The sequence below is a fragment of the Cotesia glomerata genome, linkage group LG1 (assembly GCF_020080835.1).
Source record: "Cotesia glomerata isolate CgM1 linkage group LG1, MPM_Cglom_v2.3, whole genome shotgun sequence".
In the NCBI taxonomy this organism is placed as follows: domain Eukaryota; kingdom Metazoa; phylum Arthropoda; class Insecta; order Hymenoptera; family Braconidae; genus Cotesia; species Cotesia glomerata.
This window is the reverse complement of record NC_058158.1, coordinates 25,929,247-25,951,773: the sequence shown is the minus strand read 5'-3', so window position 1 is coordinate 25,951,773 and position 22,527 is coordinate 25,929,247. Positions and strand designations below refer to the sequence as shown.

General features: G+C 29.7%; 1 protein-coding gene across 6 annotated transcripts in view; it reads left to right on the top strand.

Annotated features, from left to right (window-relative positions):
• The first annotated feature begins 363 nt into the window (after window positions 1-363).
• LOC123271743 (glutamate receptor ionotropic, kainate 1-like) overlaps window positions 364-22,527 on the top strand; it is a 188,438-nt gene continuing 166,274 nt past the window's right edge. For 2 of the 6 annotated variants that reach the window (XM_044738155.1, XM_044738165.1), the window contains exons 1-2: window positions 365-619; window positions 4,174-4,385. In XM_044738155.1, the coding sequence (XP_044594090.1) occupies window positions 4,286-4,385 (100 nt within the window). In that variant the 5' untranslated portion in view covers window positions 365-619; window positions 4,174-4,285. Of the gene's footprint in view, window positions 620-4,173; window positions 4,386-22,527 lie in introns of all 6 variants that reach the window. The other 4 variants (XM_044738173.1, XM_044738143.1, XM_044738180.1 and 1 more) reach the window with 4 other exon arrangements.

Here is a 22,527-nt window from a genome sequence, read left to right as displayed (position 1 = left end):
TATATAGATTATACATTGTGATGTAACATATTCACTGATCTCTACATAATTTTCTTTATCGTTATATAGAGATCAGTGTATATATTGCATATTGTATATAAATTGATATTATATATTATAGACGCAAGTGAAGCGGAAACGAGTCATAACAGTCAATGTTGTAAGGAAATATCATTTCAGAGAAATTTTTATGTGAAGAATAAAACTCGCTCATATGAAACGCAACGTCTTAAAATCTCCTTAAAATTACTGTCCTCAAAAATCGTATTTTTTCATCTTGAAATCAAAGAAAAAAAATTAATCGATTTCCTCAAAATTTTTTAGATAAAAAATTACTCGGAAAAATCAATCAATTTAAAGCACACAAATGAGAAAATCAATCTAACGTCTATGAAGGAGCGTAGCAGCTAAAGGATAAAAAAATCTACCGCGAAATTTGAAATTCACGTGGATATCCTGCGCAATAATGACTGGAACACGTGTAACGTGAAAAGCTATCTATAGAAAGATCCGCCCCGCGTACTATTTGTCGGGGTTGCGCCCATCACGAGGGAACGAAGAAGAGCAGTCGCGCGCCGACCGCTGTCACAGTGTGTTCCTCATGTATCGCTCCGTTCTGGTAAGTTTCACTCATATTTTTAACTATTTTAATTGGAAAAAAATATTATGCTTAATTTTTTTTTTATCATATCTTACATTGAAAATCCGATAAAAATTAGCCTCGACAACGGCATTCAATCTATAGAAAAAAAATTTTTTTCTTAAAAAAAATTTGTTTTCTATTGAATGAAATTATTTGCAATTGATGTATTAATTTCATTAATGCTTGCATTACTTATATTTTATGTTATTCATCATTATTTTTAGTGTTGCTTAAAAAATGACACGTGATCAAAGTAACTAACGGATAGGCTAAACAAGGAATGGTAGACAATTAGAAGCCAAATGAATCCACAAAATGGAAGTGAAATTTATTTCGCTTGACCACCTACACGCATTAAATTTATTTAGACTTGTAGCTTTATTCAGTGTAAAATAAAAAAGCTTTTTCAGCAGTAGCAAGCGTAGATATTATTCTTAGATATGATAGCTTCAGTAGCGTCGATTCTTCTCGAAAGTAAATTCGATTGGCCCGACATCTACAATTTACATTAGTTTAACGAGATTCCTATGAAAGGTTAAACCGATTAAGGTATATAGAGAAAAGCGATTGCTGAACGAAGCCCAAGTATCAAGAGGTAGAAAACTACACTTTAAATTTACTTCATTGATCTAGCCAATTTTTTACCCTTAACGAACACTATACTTTTTTTATCATTCCGGAAAATTGAATTCTTTATCGGAACTCGAATAAAGCACCCTTTCTACTTTTTTTTTTTTTTTTTTGACTACAAGAACTGAACTGACTACTAACATGGTTATGAGGTTGAAATTCAATCCCGAATACAATCGATCCAGTATTGTCATTCGATTCGAATTCAATTTTATAAAAAATTTTCTCACAAATTTATTAATTTTATCATTTATCAAAGCAATGTATACTTGTTTAAAATCACTTATTTTAATAACTTTCGTTATTTAAATGACTATTTTCGCGAACGCACCTCGCGAAAAAGGTTAATTAAGAGAAAATTGAAATATTTTTCAATAAAATGACAGATTTATTCAATGAATAGTAAAACGACGTTGAAAGTTATTTAAATAAAAAATTTTTTTTGAGTTATTAAAGTAAATACGTCATGAGTGATGGCAAATTTAAATTTATATAAAAAAGTATTTAAATAATGGCTACGTTTATTTTTCACCGGTGTAAAATTGCCGGCATTTTTTATGTCATGACAATTACGCAAAGATAATACGATTAAACATGAGCGATGGCCTAAAATGAAAATTTTAAAAATAAATTGAGGAAAAAGAATTTTTTATTTTAATCTTCTGATAACAAATGTTCTATAATCAAGTTATAAAAGATCACTAATTAAATTCTATGATTAAAGCTAGGTAATTAAGACCAGTGGAGGAATTAGGTTAAATTAAAATAATGAGTAATTGTCGAGTCTTAATTGTAAGTGTAATTACAATTACCCTGATATTTATCACGTGGAAATTCTTATAGATGAAATTTATTCAATGATTAATATTCAAACTAACAATAAAAGTTAGTACTTGTAAAATACGTTAGGAATTTTTCGACAAATAAAAAGGGGCTGGCTGACTAAAAAAAATAGTTATTTCTTTATCACTTAATTTAAATAATAAAAACAAGCTTCACACGAGTTATCTCACTTTCTACAAACACTTGTAATAAACGACAATAAACTTCATCATAAAACTTGGCTTTTATGCTATGAAAACACTATAAATATTATACGAGTAAACCACAGTCTGCAGGTGAAAAGCTGCAAATATTCTCGTTTTAATAAAACTCACTGGCATTGCAATAAAGCAAAGATTTTATTGATTCTCATCGTGAGATTAAAATCAACTTTCTCAATAAAATTTTTAAAGCTAGTTTATATTTATTCAATATTCACCTAGTGTGTACAATAGCAGGCTTTAAAATATTATAAAAACACATTAAAAAATACTTCTCTCTATATTACAGTGGAAATTCATTTTTAATGGAACATTGCTGTTAATTTGCATTTAACTCGAAACTTTTTAACTTCCCGCTAAGAAAATCGAAGATTTTCAAAAATCGGGAAGTTATTGTTTTCACCCCGTTTTGCAAAAATCGAGTTTTCATCAGATCTCGACGTTTGAAGGTCACAGGAAGCTTCCCTGACTATCCCCGCGAGGTTGTCACGGTGTCTGTATGTGTGTGTGTGTGTGTGTGTGTGTGTGTGTGTGTGTGTGTGTGTGTGTGTGTGTGTGTGTGTGTGTGTGTGAACCGCTTATAACTTTTGAACGGCTTGACCGATTTCATCGCGGTTGGTGCCATTCGAAAGGACTTGACTAAACTTAGATTTTGAAAACTATTTGGACCGATTCAGATCAATAGATTTTGAGAAATCTTAAAAAAACTGAAAAAAAAATTTTTTTCAAATGTGGTTTTTTTGGAATAACTTTTAAACGGCTTAAAGGTTCAATTCCAAAAACTAATCAGCTCTTAACCTCAAAAAACCACGTCGATCGCCACCAGTCCGGTCAAAATCGGTTGATTCGTTCGAGAGATATCGTGAACGAAAGAAAACCGAAAAAAGTGTTTTTTCGGAATAACTCCAAAATTCCTAGCGCGATCAATTCAAAATTTAAGATTCTTTGTGAGGCTTGAAAAACTGCGTCGAATGCTTCTAACCGCGTAAAAATCGGTTTATTCATTCAAAAGTTATTGCGGTTTAAAAATTCAAGAAATAGTTTCTTATCAAATCTCTATCAGACTTTTGAGCTCGAAGTGCTTTAAAGCATAGAAAGGCAATCTCTTTGAGCTCGGAGAGCTCAAAATAACCCATAAATTGTATTTTTGAGCTCGAAGAGCTCAAAAACGTCATTGGTGCAATTTTAAGCGCCTAAGTATGGAATTAGCGGGAAGTTGCAGGGATGGCCTTCAGGGTCAACCGTTTTCCTAATTTTTTTTCTTAATTTTATTTTTGAAAGAAAAAAAATACAAAATTAATTTCTTAATTTTAAGTCACAATAATATTTTCAAATTATTAAATTTAAATATTATAATAACATTCAAAATGTAAATTATGAGTAAAATATTAAAAACTTTTTCATCAAATTTGGAAGCGTTTTTTTACTAGAAATTTTTCTTTCCATTTTTTACATTTATAAAAATATAACGCACTTTAAAAAGGAAATTTTTTCGGCATGAAATTCTGGCTGTATAGCTTGGGGTGATTGTTCTTTTTCCTCTGAGACATTGAAAATAAAAAAATTTTGTTTTCAAAATTAAGTTATACTGTCCTAGATTTTCATATTCATATTGATATCTAATTAAATTTATAGTTATACCTTGCAATCTGACATATCTTTAAATCCTATCAATCATCATAATTGATATACATTCAGCATGTTATTCTGAATTTAAATACTCGCATATAAGTTTTTATAGGATTATATATTCTATGATGCGAATACTGATAGACAGATTTAAAGTCAAGAATAAAGAAGTTTTAAATGGTTAATGCAATAATCATTTGGCTAATTTTGAAATAAATTTTGTTTCAGATTTGTATAAATTCGCGGCGCTTAACGCCCTAAGGGGCTGGTTACAGCGCAAGTACATGAGAAAAGTGCTTGATAGAAGGAGGAACTCAAGGACTAGTTTTCGAGATGAACTATGAAGGGGGCCCTCGGCTGCCTGCTAGCCTCCATTTTCATTTTACAAGTATTTCGACTAAATCTTTACACTTCGGCGCTTCCTCCTGTTGTCAAAATTGGTAAGTTATTCTCTAGCGAAAGTCAATTGTTTCAAGTATCGATAATTCGATTTTTAAATTCATCCATTATGCACTGATAGAAGGATTTAGTTCTATTTAATAAAATTTAGTAACAAACCTTTCATTACCAAATATTTAGTAATAGGTACTAAATCATTTATTAAAGCCCATTTAGTTCCACCAAATAAATATTTAGTAGTATTTAACAAATGAATTATTGGTACTCAATAAATCATTTATTAGTATCAAAGAAATTAATTTTTTAACTTATTTTAGCGTGTAACCTAATTTTTTAACTTAAAATAAATAAAAATAATTAAAACAAATTATTTTAAGTAAAAATATAAGATATTATAAAGAAAAGAATCTCATTAAATTATATTTTTTCGTTTGAGACATTTATAAAATTTAAAATTAAACAAGTTTTTAACACATCAATAATAGACAAATTAAAAAATGTAAACTAAACTCCACTGAGAAAAGACATAAATAGAAGATATTTATTGGGAGTATGTGTGTTTTTAAAGGTTTAATAAATCTTCCAAAATCGAGCTGAATAAAATAATCTAAGTTAGCGAATAGGTTATGTATCACATAAACATTGGAATTAAAGCATAGCCATCTACCGACAATACTTGCCAAAGAAATATTTAGTACCTTTTACTAAATATTATTTGGTGGAACTAAATATTTATTTCCATGTAATAAGGCTTTGTTCATATAAAGAAATCATTTATTAAGCTGTAACAAATAATATTGATGGGTACAAAATATTTATTTTTCCCAAATAAATGAATGAAAATTTTGTTACTAAATCAGTTTATTACTCTGTACTAAATCCTTCTATCAGTGTGCCCTTTTCGAAATTTCTTTAAACTACCTACTATTTCACACGTATTTTATGGTATCATATAATTTTTTAAAAATTTTGGTTACGATTGAAGTAAATCGTCGAAAAATTGTCTGATATGGCCTACCCAGGTCGGACTTATCAATGTTGATGAATGGCCGTTGTAATTTTATTGAGCCAGTTGTAATTTGTCAAGCCAACTATGTACTATTCTGAAGCCGAGGCTGGGGAAGTTACTCCTAGGCCAAACTTAGCCCGAGGCTTGGCCCAATGGTTTGATATCGTCAAACAAAAGTTTGGAAAGTGACGAAAGAACCAATTCACAGTTCAAGTCTGGCACAATAATTAGATTACGATAGGTTATTTAACATTTCGAAAAAAAATTTTTCTTACAAGACTGTTAGAGAGTTCAAATAATTTAAAAATTAATCAAAATAAAAATTTTTTTAAACTGTTTAAAAATTATTATTTATTTTTAACACATCAAGATCAAGCAGTTTAGTGACCTTAAGATGCCTCTATTACAACCACATTACACTTATATGATAATATGAGTAGAAATATATCGAGAAAAAATTTTTAATTATTTTAATTTTATTTTTGAAATTTCTTAAAATCTATGAGGCCAAATAGGTTCAAATTTAACGGAAATCTAGATTTAGACAATCCTTTTGGAATCCAGCAAACCGTATTCCGATCGATCAAGCCGTTCAAAAGTTATGAAAAGTTTACATATACATTCCCCCCTTCCGCACGCGCGAGTATACAAACATACAAACATTGTCGTAAGAATAACCAGGGTAGCTTCCCAGGGCCTTAAAACGTAGAGATCTAATGAGAACTTGATTTTCTAAAATTGGATTGACACTAACAACTTCCCACTTCTTGAAAATTATTTAATTTTATTGCGGAAAGTTAAAGAATATTTATTATAATTTTTTTTCGAAACATGTACGTAAGGTAACATGCCGTATTATTGAAACAAATGTTGGTTTAGTAGTTGATTGAACTAAACAACGAAATCAGATCAGCGTCTTAGGAGAATAAAAAGAATGTAACCTTTCGGACTTAAATCTCTGGTAAAGAAGTGATTTAGCTATCCTGCGTACTCTTCCAGGGATTTTTAACATTACTTTTGGTCGAAAAATTATGCATCGGAATCTCAAGTTATATTAAGATGAATTAATCCAGATTCATCCCAGTATGGCCAATAATTATATTAAAACATGTCAAATAGTTATTTTCGATACATATGCGCAAAGATAGGGATTTTGACGGCTTGAAGTGACGTCACAAGTTTGAGGCTATGGGCGCATTACTATCAAAACCAAGTTATTTATCCGGACGAGCGTAGCGAGTCCGGATATAGTACGAGGTCTTGATGATAATGTATCCATAGTTTCAAACGTGTGCCTTCACTTCAAGTTTGTCAGGGCCTCTTCCTTTGAGCATAAAGTATCGAACATAATTTTTTGTCATATCAATTGCGGAAGTTGGATTTGAGAGAACAGTCAAGAATGTTCAATTATTATTTATTTTATTTAAAGGCACAAGAATTATGTCACACGATATTAAATAGCAATGGATTAAACGCACGTATATGTTGAAGTTGTTTACATTTACAAGATTCAACTGTCGCTAAGATTCTTTTTGCGATTTTTACTCCACCCAGCGGACGTTTGTCGCATTAAAAGATAATTCGACTTATCTATATCGTATTTTAGCGTAGTCGTGGAGAAATGTAGAGACGGATAGAGAAAAAGGTTACTTTTCGATATTAGTGCGAGATAAATTAACTAAACTATAGATTGTCAGAAATCGTATTCTTTGCGCCCTCTGTGTGTTGCTCGAAAATCCAACTTTTGCGGTTGATATGACAAAAAATTAGATATGGACACTAGAGTGTGCCAAAATTCAATTTCCGTGAGAAACCTTTTAAAATTGGAATTTTGAGTTTTGCTTTTAACTGGAGCTGTGTTTGGACATTTCCTGAGATATTTTGGGTTGAGACGATTTATTTGATTTTCCTAAAATTTTTAAGGGAGTATTCTAGTCTAGAAGCATGAAATTCAGGTTATTTTTTGAAGTGCCGTAAAAAAAAGGCAATCAATATTTTTACAATCCATTTTTTTATAAGTTATTTATTAACATTACAAGAATACAGAAAAAAATAAAAAAAGTTGAAAATTCAAAATATTAACAGCTGATGAAGTGGAGGGGTCTCAAAAAATTGGCACGTGACCATGCCCACGATTCCAACCCTCCTAGCAATTGGAAATAAAAAAATAAAAAATATTATTAATCTAGAGTAATGTCGCTATAGTATGAACTAGGAAAAAGTTAAAAAAAATTTTTTTCACAAAATGGCGACTGCCTGAAAAAAAAAAATATTTTTTGTTCTACTTTTTTTAATTTTTGAATTTTTTAAAAATAGTAAAAATTGAAATTTGGGGATGACCGTAGTTCATGCCATAGCGACATTACTCTAGATTAATAATCTTTTTTATTTTTTTATTTCCGATTGCTAGGAGAGTTGGAATCGTGGGCATGGTCACGTGCCAATTTTTTGAAACCCCCCACTTCATCAGCTGCTAATTTTTTGAATTTTCAACATTTTTTATTTCTTTATTTTTTTCTGTATTCTTGTAATGTTAATAAATAACTTATAAAAAAATGTATGGTAAAAATATTGATTGTCTTTTTTTTACGGCACTTCAAAAAACTACCTGAAATTCATGCTTCTAGACTAGAATACCCCCTTAACAGGAGCTTTGTCTGGACACTTCCGGCCCAAATGTGGAAATTTTAGCGGAAATGTTAGACATGTTAGACCACTTTAGGCCATATATCTGCTGATTGAACTTGTATAATAATCTGATATGAATATACATGGACACATTGGGCCATATCATGCAATTTTTTTCATGGGAAATTTGAATCACAATTCTAGTTTTTGAGTCTTGAGTATTAAGTAGATCAAAAAGAGAATCGATAAAAATAAATTGAATGCTTAAGGATGAAAGATAATAAATAACACGTAAAGACAGTATCATTGGAACGAACAAAAAAGGTTTTGGAAGAGTAAATAGGTGTACGTGTTGCGTTCTCATTCCATTTATCATCCTCTCTTCTGTGTAACAATATCAACGGGTATTGAGTTGTACAGAAAAGCTCTCTTAGAGGAATCCGGATGGCATTTAAGTGAACCTAGAACATGGCGATGTTGTGGTCCTGAATACTGTTTCACACCACGGACTCCACTTGTAGTCACAAATCGGAAACCTCTAGTGCCAGACCTCTTGCCTATTAATTCATAAGCTTATCGGAAAGACTTACGCGCACGTACCATGTTTACCAATATATGCGCACAGTTACATCATAAGCATTGTCGATATTGTCGACCGGTAAAGCATTAAATTGTATCACATTTACGATCTAGATAAATATGTATCCGCTATGTTGAATTGATGTACTATCCGAATAAATTTAATCACTGCATTCCATGATTAGATTTGTACCAAAGTGAAACTCTTCAATACTAATTAATGTTATTATTCAAAACGATTTCAATAGAAAACTTTCTGTTACTATCGAAACGACCCATTTATAAGCTAATTGATCACCACTTCATCCACAAACTTCAATCCCCTTTTATGATCGATTTAAGATTGATGATTTTTTGTTTTCTGAAATAACTACAAAATTAATTTTGTTTATGAACAAAAAGTAGACTTCGTTTTAAGCTATAAATCTTATTTTTTCAATTTTTTTTTAACCAATTTCATGGTGATTTCTTTCAAGTTCACGGAAGTGTATAAATAATAACTTGTGAAAACCCCAACTATTCGACTTAATTTTTATATATTTCTTATTAGATTACTATAAAGAGCCTTTTTTAAAAATTATCATTAAATTTGTTTTATTTACGATACTAATAATGTTTTTAGATCAGTATTTACATTGCAATTTTTAGATTTTTGAGCAGTCATTCTACTTGTTATTGACTGAATATAGTTTACAGTCTAACTTTTCATCGATTTCAAAAAAATTTTTTCACGGACTATGTGCACTTGAACCTTAGAAAAATACGCTACTATAAGCTTATTTTATTCATTAATTTCTTAAACATAGCAAATTAGTTACTTTAATAATTTTTTTAACAATTAATGATGCCTTTACCTGTTATTGTAATATAACATAAAATAATGACTTTATAAGTAGAACAACTCGACCAATTTTCATTGTCATTTATATTCAAAAAATACAAATTCAATCGTAAATACTAGAAAATAATTTCGAGAATATGAATAAATCTATGTACTCCATATTTTTTAATTTATTATGTCGAGAGTTCTAAATTATTTAAGATACAATAAAAGCAGAGGAAAAATAAGAAAACGAAAAAAAGAGGGGAAGCTTTTCATTAGTTTTTAGATAAAGAAAAATTCAGATACTTCAGCTCAAACTCGAACCCAGATCCTTTGATTACAAGCCAAAAGTTTTGTCTAGTTTAGCTACTCACATCATCCGAATTCTCGAAGCAAAACATTTTAATATTGAATGAAAATAATTATTTTTACACTTTATTGAAATAGTATAATTTATAATAAAATAAAATAATTTTTATTTATGGAAATAAAATGATTTCTTTTTTAATTTTATTCATAAATGTTAATCAGATTATTTATTAGAGTAACATTTGTCCATCTGCAACTCGGATTATCTTAGCATCGATTGCCTTGTTAGTGAAACTGACTTGTTGCAGTCTGCCTTAAACTACGACTTTATCTTTACTACAGTAAATCGAGAGCTGTGCCACAAGATCGAAATATAGTGGCTTGCGACGACTGATAGTTCGTGTTCCTTATGCAGCCAATTTCCAAGTTCAGTACTGAACCAATTTCCAAATAATACCGAGTGACTCACAGATTACTATTTCAAATCAAACAAAGTTTACAATTGTTTGTTGAATCTGAAATGAACATTTCAGCAGCATCGAGTATAATATTCCATCAATCAATATAAAAAAAAAACATTATTCCATAAATGAAAATGAAATTTTTTATATTGTTTTAAAATAGAGTATACATATACTTTATCAAGTGAAAGGGCTTATAAAATATCAAAATAACTAAATTTCAACATGAGGAACTTGTAAAAATAATATTTTAAATCGATAAATTTACCCGGAAGATATAAATGTTCATCGGAATACAGATGACATTTCAATGTCTACTGGTTTAAATTAGGGGTGTGCGAATATCGTTCGAATTGAATATTGATATTCGATTCGAAATTCGAATCGAATAATTCGAATTTTCGAATTATTCGAAATTCGACGAATAATACGAAAAATTTCGAATAATTCGAAAAAATTCGAATAATTCCCGAATAGTTCGAAAAATTCACGAATCATCGAAATATTACTGGATCTTCTATTGTTTCCAATTTGAATTTCATTACATCGTGTATAAAAATATTATATTTATAAATTTATGTATTTACTAGCTGTTACCCGCCCTTTCCACTGGGCACTTCATAGAATTGTATTTTTAGATTTAGACATGAATTTTAATTGAAGTATTGTTTTGACTTGCACAGGTTTCAAATTCCATCGGATTGGCCTGTACCTTTTAACCATGTAATTATTCTAGCGAATATTCATTGTAACGTTTAAAATGCAATCACTGTAACAATCCCGTGGCTTTCTTTCAAAAATGAATAGTAATTGACACGATGAAAAAAATTTAAAATGAGCACTGAAAGTTTCAGTTAAAGTAATTGCAGGTCTCATAAGTGAAGTTGAATTTTGCCTAGCTTAAAGTGCGACAAATTTTCTGTTAATACAAATTTTTTCCGTGACATATATTTTATATAGAAAACTAGAAAATCGAGCGCGCTTCTTCCTTTGTATTTTAAAAAAAGTTATTAATTAAGAAATGACGTTTTATTTTGTCCATTGATGATATTTTTAAAGATATAAGCTCATCCTAGAGTTACACTTATCAAGACCTTTCAGTTGAATACCCACACGAATTTAATATATATTTTATAAATTTCACAAATATGAGAAATATCATATATATAAAATATATGAAAAAATTCATGTGCGTACTCAAATGAACGGTTCCGATAAGCTTAACTTCAGAATAAGCTTATATCTTAAAAAATGTCAATAATTAAGAAATACAATTTGTAAAAAATATTGATAAATTCAATTGTCGATAATAAACATGTTGGCAAAAGCTTGCTTGATTTTCTAGTTTTTTATATAAAATAGATGTCACGCAAAAAATTTGTATCAACGGAAAATTCGTCGCACTATAAGCTAGGCAGATTTCAACTTCACTTATAAGACCTGCAATTACTTTAACTGAAACTTTCAATGCTCATTTTAAATTTTCTTCTTCGTGTCAATTACTATTCATTTTTGAAAGAAAGCCACGGGAATGTTACAGTGATTGCATATTAAACGTTACAATGAATATTAGCTAGAATAATTACATGGTTAAAAGGTACAGGCCAATCCGATGGAATTTGAAATCTGTGCAAGTCAAAACAATACTCCAATTGAATTTCGTGTCTAGATCTAAAAATACAATTCTATCAAGTGCTCAGTGGAGCGGGCGGGTAACAGATAGTGAATAGATAGATAGATAGATAGATAGATAGATAGATAGATAGATAAAAATTTATTTGGCTCTGGAACCTAAGCTCCCTCAAAGCCATCAATATTTAAATTACATTGGTTTACATAGGTTACAAGATTACTTAACTAATTAAAGGTTTACAATTAGATATAATTTCAAATGTTATAAAATCCAAATAGATTATTTAATACAAACAAATAACTTAATTTAAAGTCATAATAATTCTACAAGAAAAAATATTTAAATACGATCCAAAATAAAGATGGCAATTGTTAATTGTCATGTTCAAAAAAGTAATTGAAGTAAACATCTTTAAATTTAACCAAATTATCTACAGCCACAGTCTCAGATGGCAGTGAATTCCAGATACGTATGCCATGAATTAAGAATGAATTATCATACATGACACAATTAGCCTGCGGTATACGAAGATAGTCTTGTCGGACATCACCTCTACGCAGTGCTACAGGCAAAAAGTCTAGTTTTGAGCCGAATATCTGCCGATAATTTAGTCGAATTTCCTTATAAAACAGACAAGCAATGAAATAGTCTCTTCTCGCTGCAAGCTTTAGCCAACCTAACTTTTTGAAATATGGAGTAACATGTTCATATTTTGGTACTTTATAGATAAATCTAACACATGAATTCAATTTACGCTGCATCTTTAATAATAATTTGTTTGACATATTCGTACACGCCGCACAACAATAATCAAAGAGAGGAATTATTAAAGTAGATACTAGCTTAATACGTAAACTTTCACTAAATATTTCATTGTTTATTTTTAGTTGTGCTAGAATACTCATAGCGCGATTGCACAAATTTGTTACTTGATTCTCCCATGAGAGAGTACTATCTATAGTCACCCCAAGGTATTTTACAGTGCTGCTATAAGGAATAGCACACCCCTCCACAAAGATTGTGTCGGCTAGTCTGCACTCATCACTACTAATTTTTGCTCTACTTCCACAAATAATTGCTTTCGTCTTCGAAGGATTCATTTTTAGATGATTAGTTCTGCACCAATCTGTGATTTTTATTATTTCACCGTTAAGCTTATTCACACAAACACTGATTTGAGAAAGATGGCAAGAAAGGTATATCAGTAAGTCATCAGCATAGAATAAGTATTGGCCATCTAAACGTTTAGCTAAATCTGTGATGTATAGTGAGAATAATAACGGACCAAGCACACTTCCCTGAGGTACACCACTTACAATTTCTTCCCACGACAAGTTACCTTCGCTAGAGCGTACAGACTGCTTTCTGTTTGCTAAATAAGATCCAATCCAATCAACGGCTGAATTCGACATGTTCATAGATGACAATTTACATAATAATCTTTTGTGATTAACAGAATCAAAGGCCTTGCTAAGGTCAAACGAGATCGCAATTAAAACCTTTGACTCATTCACCGCTTATCTTATATCGTCACAGAACTTTACAATGGCAATCTGCGTACCCAAACCTCCACGAAATGCTGTCTGATATTCATCGAAGTAATTATTGTCATTGATATATTTAACAATTTGGTCATTTGAATAAATAAATTTATATATATAATATTTTTATACACGATCTAATGGAATTCAAATTGGAAACAATAGAAGATCCAGTAATATTTCGATGATTCGCGAATTTTTCGAACTATTCGGGAATTATTCGAAAATTTTCGAATTATTCGAATGTTTTCGAATTATTTGTCGAATTTCGAATAATTTGAAAATTCGAATTATTCGATTCGGATTTCGAATCGAATATTAATATTCGATTCGGAACGAATAATTCGTAAGTTCGAATTATTCGCACACCCCTAGTTTCAATCGAAAAGCTGCGGTGTTGTAGCACGCCTTTTATCATCTAACGACTGTAAAAGATTTTAATCGAGAAATTAATGTTAATACAGTTGAGACGAAATTATAAGTTAGCATTAGAATGAATAAAAAAATTAGGAAAACGGTTGACCCTGAAGGCCATCCCTGCAACTTCCCGCTACTTTCGTAATTAAGCGCTCAAAATTGCACTTATTACGTTTTTGAGCTCGTCGAGCTCAAAAATACAATTTTCGTGTGATTTTGAGCTCTCTGAGCTCAAAAGTCTGATATAAATTTAATGAAACACTGTTTTTTGAATTTTCAAACCGCAATAACTTTTGAATGAAAGAACTGATTTTCACGCGGTTGAAGGCATTCGACGCAGTTTTTCAAATTCTATAATATATTTTCAAACACAAATTGATCAGACCGGAAATTTCGGTGTAATTTGAAAAAAAAAACACTTTTTTTCGATTTCTTTCGTCAACGATAACTCACGAACGAATCAACCGATTTTGACCAGTTTGGTGGCGATCGAGTGGTTTTTCGATGTTAAGAGCTGATTATTTTTTGGAATTGATCGGTCGAGCCGTTCAAAAGTTATGAGAGGTTTACACACACACATACACACACTCACACACACACACACACACACACATACAGACACCGTGATAACCTCGCGGGGATAGTCAGGGAAGCTTCCTGTGACTTTCAAACGTCGAGATCTGATGAAAACTCGATTTTCGAAAAACGGAGTAAAAACAATAACTTCCCGATTTTTGAAAATTTTCAATTTTCTTAGCGAGAAGTTAAAAATTGTTTTTAATTTGTTATAGAGATTTTTAACCTTAAGTAACGGAGGTTTTGGGATCGACACTAAAAAAAAATTAACTTAAATTAACTTGAATTAAGAGAACAATTCTTAAACCAAGAAATCGTATATTACATACCTAGGGCAGTAAAGTAAGAAATGTCTCAGATCACATATAATCTGAGACATCTCTTACTTTACTGCCCTAAGTATGTAATATACTATTGAAGAGTTTCACTGTCTTGAATCAAAATGAAAAATTATTAAATCAAGTAAAATTTGCTTAAGACAAGAGAAATTTCTCAGTTTTAGAATTTTTCTACTTATATCAAGAACATGATGTTCTTCGAAATTATTTATTTGATTAAAGTAAATTTTTTTTCTGTGTAAGGGAAATAGAGTAAGTAGTTATAGAGATTTTTGCGTGATCGAGTTTCTACTATACTATTATTCCCTCCCATTTAAAAATAATTAGTGATGTACGCAATTTAAGTCACCTGTTATTTAGTCCCAACGAAGTAATTTACACAGCTCTCGTAAATTTTTGGGATGCCCATACATCAATATCGACTTTTTACCGACTCATATACTGTTAAATTAGTGTCATTGGAAATCAATTGGGAATTCGCGAACAATACATTGGGGGCCTCCAGTGGTCACAGACCTTCGAATGATGAAAAATATGGCGAGATACTAAATGTAGAACAACTATTACGTACTCTGTAATTGGCTAATGCTTTTTTTATAGTTGTCTCATTTTACCGCATTACAGATTTGTATACTTCCAAATTACTTTGAATGTACATTATCTATTTGGCACTAGACTAGTAAAAGCTTCCTTTTACGGCCACGAATACTTTCATGTTCCAATAACCCAATTCGCAAGAGAATCACAATAATGAGGTTATAATTTATTAATCCAAAGGTTACACGGAGAAAAAAATTTTGCTGTAGGAACTCTATAGTAGTTAGTTAGTTGTAAAAAGTTCCAGTAGGTTAACGTTTTCTTATGGTAACAATACCGTTTGGCTCCTGCAACTCTACATCGTTGAGCTCTGAGAGCTAAACGTTATTTACCTCTCACAACTCTACAGGATCGTTCTAAGACTATTACAAATTTTTGGCAGTCTGGTTAATAATTTTTTTTTACGATTTAGCAATGATAATTTAATAAATAAATGCGACAGAATGAATTTATATTGCCAACAATAATTGTATATGATAAATAAGAATAGTATTATAATAGAAATAAAATAATAATAGAACTTATATTACAAATAAAAATTATTTGTAAAATAAAAATATGGTCGTCACAAAATTATCTTATTTTCTTGATTATATTAATAAATATTGGACATAAAATCACTACCGTATATGCACAAGAAAAGATAAATAAACGAAAACAAATTTTATTTTGTGTTAAATGGGGTCTTTTGAATGTATTCCGATAACTTATTACTTATCACAATATATTCAACTAATAAATTTAATTAACAGTCACTGCAAATGAACCTTGAAAAACCACAAATACAAAACTGTTCTAACGAAATTCAATTTGACAAAAAAAAAACCTATTTCCTCAAATAAATAAACTGAAAACTTAATTGTCCTCATATATTTTTAATAATATGGATGAGTAACAAAATAATTCTGTTTGTCATTTTAGAAGGTTATGAAATATGTCAGTGCACTCCACTACTGCGCAACGTTGGACGCTCCCAACTATACCGTTTAGCTCTGAGAACAATCCCGTAGAGCTCTGAGAGCTCAACAACATTGAGTTATCAGAACTAAATAACATTATGTTACTGTAACTCTACAACGAATAGTAAACTGTGTATAGTTGTGGTAACTCTACAGTTAGGTTACCAGAACGAAATTTTTTTTTCCGTCTAGACATTAAATAAGTTCATTTTTCGCTTGAGATTATGGGATTCATGAAAAAATTTTCGTATGCCTTGATCTGGTCATATATTGCCATGTCGGATTATATATGAGAATAAAAAAGATAATATTTCATTATTTTTTTAAATTCGTACGTCAATTTTTATGTTTTATTAAATAAAAATTAGTTTAGTAGTTTAATAGTTGATTAAACTAGAATTCAATATCAGATAACATCTCAGATAGTACTTTTTAAATACCTTTATTGATATAAAAAACATCAAAAACAAAAACAATAATACAGTATATGAATACGTACATGTTTTTCGATTTATATCTTTATGGACAACTGTTGTTAATTATGACCTCTAAGAGAACAAAAAATGATTAGTATTTTAAACATTAACACCTTAAACGTAACTCTCTTATGATAAAACGACTCAGCGAGTGGCTTTATACAATCTCCATTGAAGATTGTCAACACTATCTTCGGTCCAAATATTGTATATGAGTATATAGGACTATATCAGACTATATAAAATTTTCTAATATAATTATATAGGGCATATCAGTCCTTATCAGAAAATTTAATAACAGGCAAATACTGATAGTAAAAGAATTTCTTAAAATAATAAAACTCAAGCGAACACTGAAAAAAAAGTATGAGTCTTACACTTATAAATTTCAGTGATATTGCAATACTTGGTATTGCGAATATACTTAAACAATATTTGAGTCTCAACGCAATATTTTTAAGCGCTACACTGATACTCGTTTAAGTCATACACTTAAACCGACTTTGAGCGCCACCGCAAAACTCATAACCACAATACACTCAAATATGTTAATTTTTTTTTATTTTTTATTAATTTATTTAATTTTTTAAATTTTATTTATTAAAAAATAATGATTAAAACACTAATGTTAGGACGTTACAATTATTGTAATAAAGGTTAACCTCGGTTGACAATGTGTTTAAATTTTACAATATTATTAAATTACATATATGTAAGGTATACCTTCAAACACTTGATGATAGGAGGATAAATTCCACTCAGTTAATTTATTTTTCACCCACAGATTCATAAATAATTATTTTTAATGTCAATTATATAAATATTTTTTCATATAACCTGCATTGAAAATGCGAGTTTCAATGCCTGTTGAGCCAACCGAAACTAGACAATTTCAGACCAATGCGACTGTGCCGGGCAGGAATCAATCATTTCTTCCCGGCGGACAGAAAATTACGATTTTCTGCCCGCGAGATGAAGTTGCAGCTTTATTTTCGATCCTATCAATTATTTGTTTATTTTATACCTTTATAATTGTCATTCTAACCGTTAACTGTACTGACATATTATAATTCTGTTATTAAGCATAAATAAGAATGACAAAAGAAAACTATTCAATTTACGAATAATATTTGATAAAAAATAAACTATTACTTTCTATTTTATTATGTTTTATAATAAAATGGTATTTTCGCTATTTGTCTGAAACTATCTAGTTCTGGTTGGCTCCAGACATTGAAACTAGCATTTTTAATGCAACTTATATGAAAAATATAATGTGTGACGCGGGATGAAACACGATTTCAGACCGAGTGATGCCAGCCCTCGCTTCGCTCGGGCAGGCAACTTCACTCTGGTCTGAAATCGTTTTGTTTCATCCCTAGTCACACAATATACTATTTTTAATGCTCTTAAAAACGATGTTTAGGTTAAAGGTATAAACACGTTATACAAACACGGGGAAAAAAGAAGCGAAGTACGCGCTGAGTCTTACGCGGAAACTTTTTTTACTATACTTTCTGGATTTGCAATAGTATCATACGGAAAATATAATTCACTCACTTAAACAGAGTATTGCGATAATACTTAAACTTCATATTATATATTGGCATATTCGCAATACCAATTCATTAAAAAAGAGTATACCCGTAGGACTTAAACTTTTTTTTCAGTGGACCAAACATAAAGGTTGGTCAGTTTGGATTATGAATATAATTTGTAACATCTAACCCATTGTAATTGATAGTAATCGGTGGTTACGAACATGTTAAAATTATATTCAACGCAACATTATTTGTTTTATAGCTGCCGTTTAACAGAAATCATGAACTTAATTAGTAAATATGGCAGTTATTGTTATAGCTCATCCTTTAAACCTTTAAACGTAAATCCTAGTCTATTAATTATGTTATTCATTCGCAATAGCTCTGACAATAAGAAAAACTAATCTTTAAAAACTAATTCTACTAAAGAGACTCCACAAAATTTTCTCTTAAAAATTTTCATGTTGATGGCAGCTCTACAAACTTGCACAGTTTTTACAATCGTATAAAACTTCAACCCATTCTACAAAATCAGTTGGTTCCTTTTCCCCGTAAACTGTACTATAAAAAACTCATTCTCTTCAAACCACTTAGTAGCTTTGTTCCATTTTTCGGACACGATGATAAATTTAGTTGAGAAATTCAAGACCAAATACTATTTCGATCGATTATTGTACAGTATCTCTACTAAAGAATCTGAGATTCAATAATCTTAGCTCTCAAATTATTCTATAGCCTACAAAGTCTTAAAAAAAATCAAATTAATTTGTATCAAACGTAATTTACCTATTCACAATAGAACGACATATTTCCACAGAAAATTTTTTGCTCTCCTAGCAAAATAAGGAAAAATGCCTTAGGACTCTACACGGAAGGATACCTATATTGAATAGCACGGAACGTATACTGATCATCACAAAACGTATTGTAATAATCAGAATACATACTTTGACCATAGAAAAACTCATTCAGTATAATCCTTGATAACCTGAGAGGAAAAATGTTTTTTCCTAGCTTCTAGTTTTCTGATATATTTTTGTAGCTTAAAATATTTTGATAATGTATTGGTGATCAATTTTATCATTCCATCATTTGAAAAAGAATTTTTTTGTAGTTTCTTAATTATTGAAGTTACAAATTTAATTTAAGAAAATTACTTATCATTAATGATATAAACAATAATTTCTAAAATTAAAATAATCGGTAGTCATTTAAAATATCAGAGTGACAAAAATTTTCATAATTTATTACCATTCAAATAAAATGAAAGATATATGCTTTATTTACAGATTCAAAGATTTCGCGCCGTTTTCATCTCAGATAAAAAAAAATAGGGTACAAGTGCAGCACTGAACAGATGACCGAGCATCCATGTGTTGCTTTAAGCTAGTCTATTTACATAAATATAGATATATCAAAGCTTAGTCGACTTTTTTTAGTTTTTTATTAATTAGAACTATATCTGACCGAATCACACAGTTATTTGCAATAGGAAACAAAGTAATGTAATTCTGAACGTAATAAAAAAAAAATTATTTTGATATGTTAAGTTTTGCGAGCGTAACCGTGCTAGATCCACGCATACAGACATCCGGACAGACTCGGAAATTATTTTTCAATCATTTTTTTTTTCACACTGAATAATATAAATGTCTTTTAAAAATATCAAATTCGTTGAAACGAGTGTTTAGTGAATAATCACTACCAAATAGTGGAAATCTACTGATTCGATTAAAGAGAGTATGGGGCTATATTTTGTATTTCAAGAAATATTACCACTTAAAGGGACCCGGTGGTCTAGCGACCTAAAATTTAAGCTATTTTAAAAAATTTTATTTCTATATGAAGTTAATGCTTTCAATTTTTTTCATACCGTCGCAAGACCACCTGTTCGCCTTAAGTTGTATCAACCTATCGCATAGAATCATTATCTAATCATTACAAAAATTGTGCCAACTCCTAAAATATTGATTTTAGAAGAAAACAATAAGAAACTAAAATTGTCGCTCAGAAAATTTTCTGCGAGCAATGTGTTTATACCATAGGTCTACACTGATAGAAGGATTTATTTGTATTAAAAAAATATTTGTTAATAGTGAACAAATCATTTATTAGAGACCATTTTTTAGTATCAAACAAATATTTCTTAGTATTTAAAATGATTTGTTTGTATTTAATAAATCAGATATTCATTTATTAAATATTAATAAATCTTTTTAAATACTAAGAAATATTTGTTAAGGACTAAAAAGTGGTCTCTAATAAATGATTTGTTAAATATTAACAAATATTTTTAACTATAAACAAATCCTTCTATCAGTGTATCTCGGCTATTTCAGAAGATATCAAAAATAAAGCTATATTAGTAATCTTAGAGGAAAAAATTAAAATTTACACAAAAACATTAAAAATTTTATTCATCAATTTTGATAAATTTCCTACAATTTGTGCTTTTACAAAAAAGAGAGAGCCACGATTGTACTTAAGGACAGAATTATAACATGATTATACTAACAGAATTGTATGTTATTGAGGAAGAAGTAAAACATATAATATTGTTCGCGTTCTGATGGATCCAGGTAGCCCTAAAAAAAAAAAATCTTATTATAATTATCATTAATCAATGATGAGTGGCTAGCTATAGAATCTTTGAAGGCAACAATCAAACATTTTGATAGTTAAAGAGAGAATAAAATACCAAGGGAGAGGAGGGACTAATCAGAGGGACTAGTTTTCGTTCAAAATTTTTACCTATTTTTTGAAAATTCATTGCTTATTAGTATCTTATAGAATTTGACGGTAATAAGCCCTTTTATTTAATCTTATACTCACTGAAAAATATCCTTTGTAGCAATTTATAGATAAAGGGTCTGTTCGATTCGTCCAAACAAATATTAAACAATATAACACGGCATCGGGCAAATCAGTAGTATATCTGACAAGTATAGTGTATCTTCGTTCAATGTTTATAACCTGAACTCGTGCACACTTAACAAAGAAATAACCTCTACTGTTGGCTCCTCTGGTTCTTCCTTCAGCGATTAATTTGTTCCAACCATCTTCGGCAAATTTAACCACATCAAAGTCATCTTTATTTAACTTTCATTCATATGAATCTTTTTTCCCTTCACAATTAGAATCATTCGTTGAAAAGGACAAAGATGGGCTTATTGTCAAAATTAGCGATATCAAACATAATTTACTCATTTTTATTTTTTTATTTATTATTGGCGATTTTTAAATCTTAGAACTGAAACTCGAGAAGAAGCAACTCACACACTGAATGATCTTTGATGAAATATATTTATTTATATAACTTTAAATATTAATATTGCTTCATATTTTATTTATCTTAAAAGAATTAATCATTTATATAATTACAAGAATAAGAAAAATTTCATCTCCAGCGTATTTATATGATAAAATGAGATTTTAAATTACATTTAAAATCATTAAAAAGATCATGACCTGAATTTACACTTTTTCAATGTTTCATATGCTTATCAGCAATAGGTAATTTATTATGATAAAGTTTCGAAGTAGTTATAAATAAAATAGATTCGAATTTTGCGATAAACGTCATGTTTTTATTTATTTATTTTATTCGTATATGTAAATATGATTATATATGTCGAAAATTAATTTATAAAAAAAGTTTGGTAAATCCAAATTTGCATGCTTGAAGCGCTCATACTTTCAATTTTTCGACAATTTTTTGTTAAACGAAAAAATAAGTCAATAATTATCAATTGTACACTATAAAAACAAATTCAAAAGATAATTATAATGATCAGTTAATTCAAAATTAATTATAAGTGTCATACTAGAGTACACAGTAAAAAATTTTTCGTCAAATTTTACACAAAAATTTGTGTTGATGACTTTTTTTACACAATTTGTGTTAAATCAACACTCTATTGTGTTGAATCAACATACTAAAATGTTAAATTCAACACAAAAATTTTTACACTTTACACAATGACGAAAAATTTTTTACTGTGTACATACAGCTAAGAAAATAAGAAAATAAAGTACAATATAAAATACATATTCCAAGGGATGTATACTATTTTTTTGTCCGACGAAGGCGGAAAGCGGCAACTTTGTTTAGCGCAGCGGGACGAAAGTTGCCACTTTCGTCCGGAGGGCAGAAAAAAATTTTTTCACTAATAATTTAGTTTTGAAAGATTCTATTGTATCCCCCCTCTCCTTCCTCTCTTTCTTCCCATCCTTAAATGAAAAAACTGAGATCACTAGATTTACTGAATAAAAAAGCCTGTATAAAAATGTTAACAT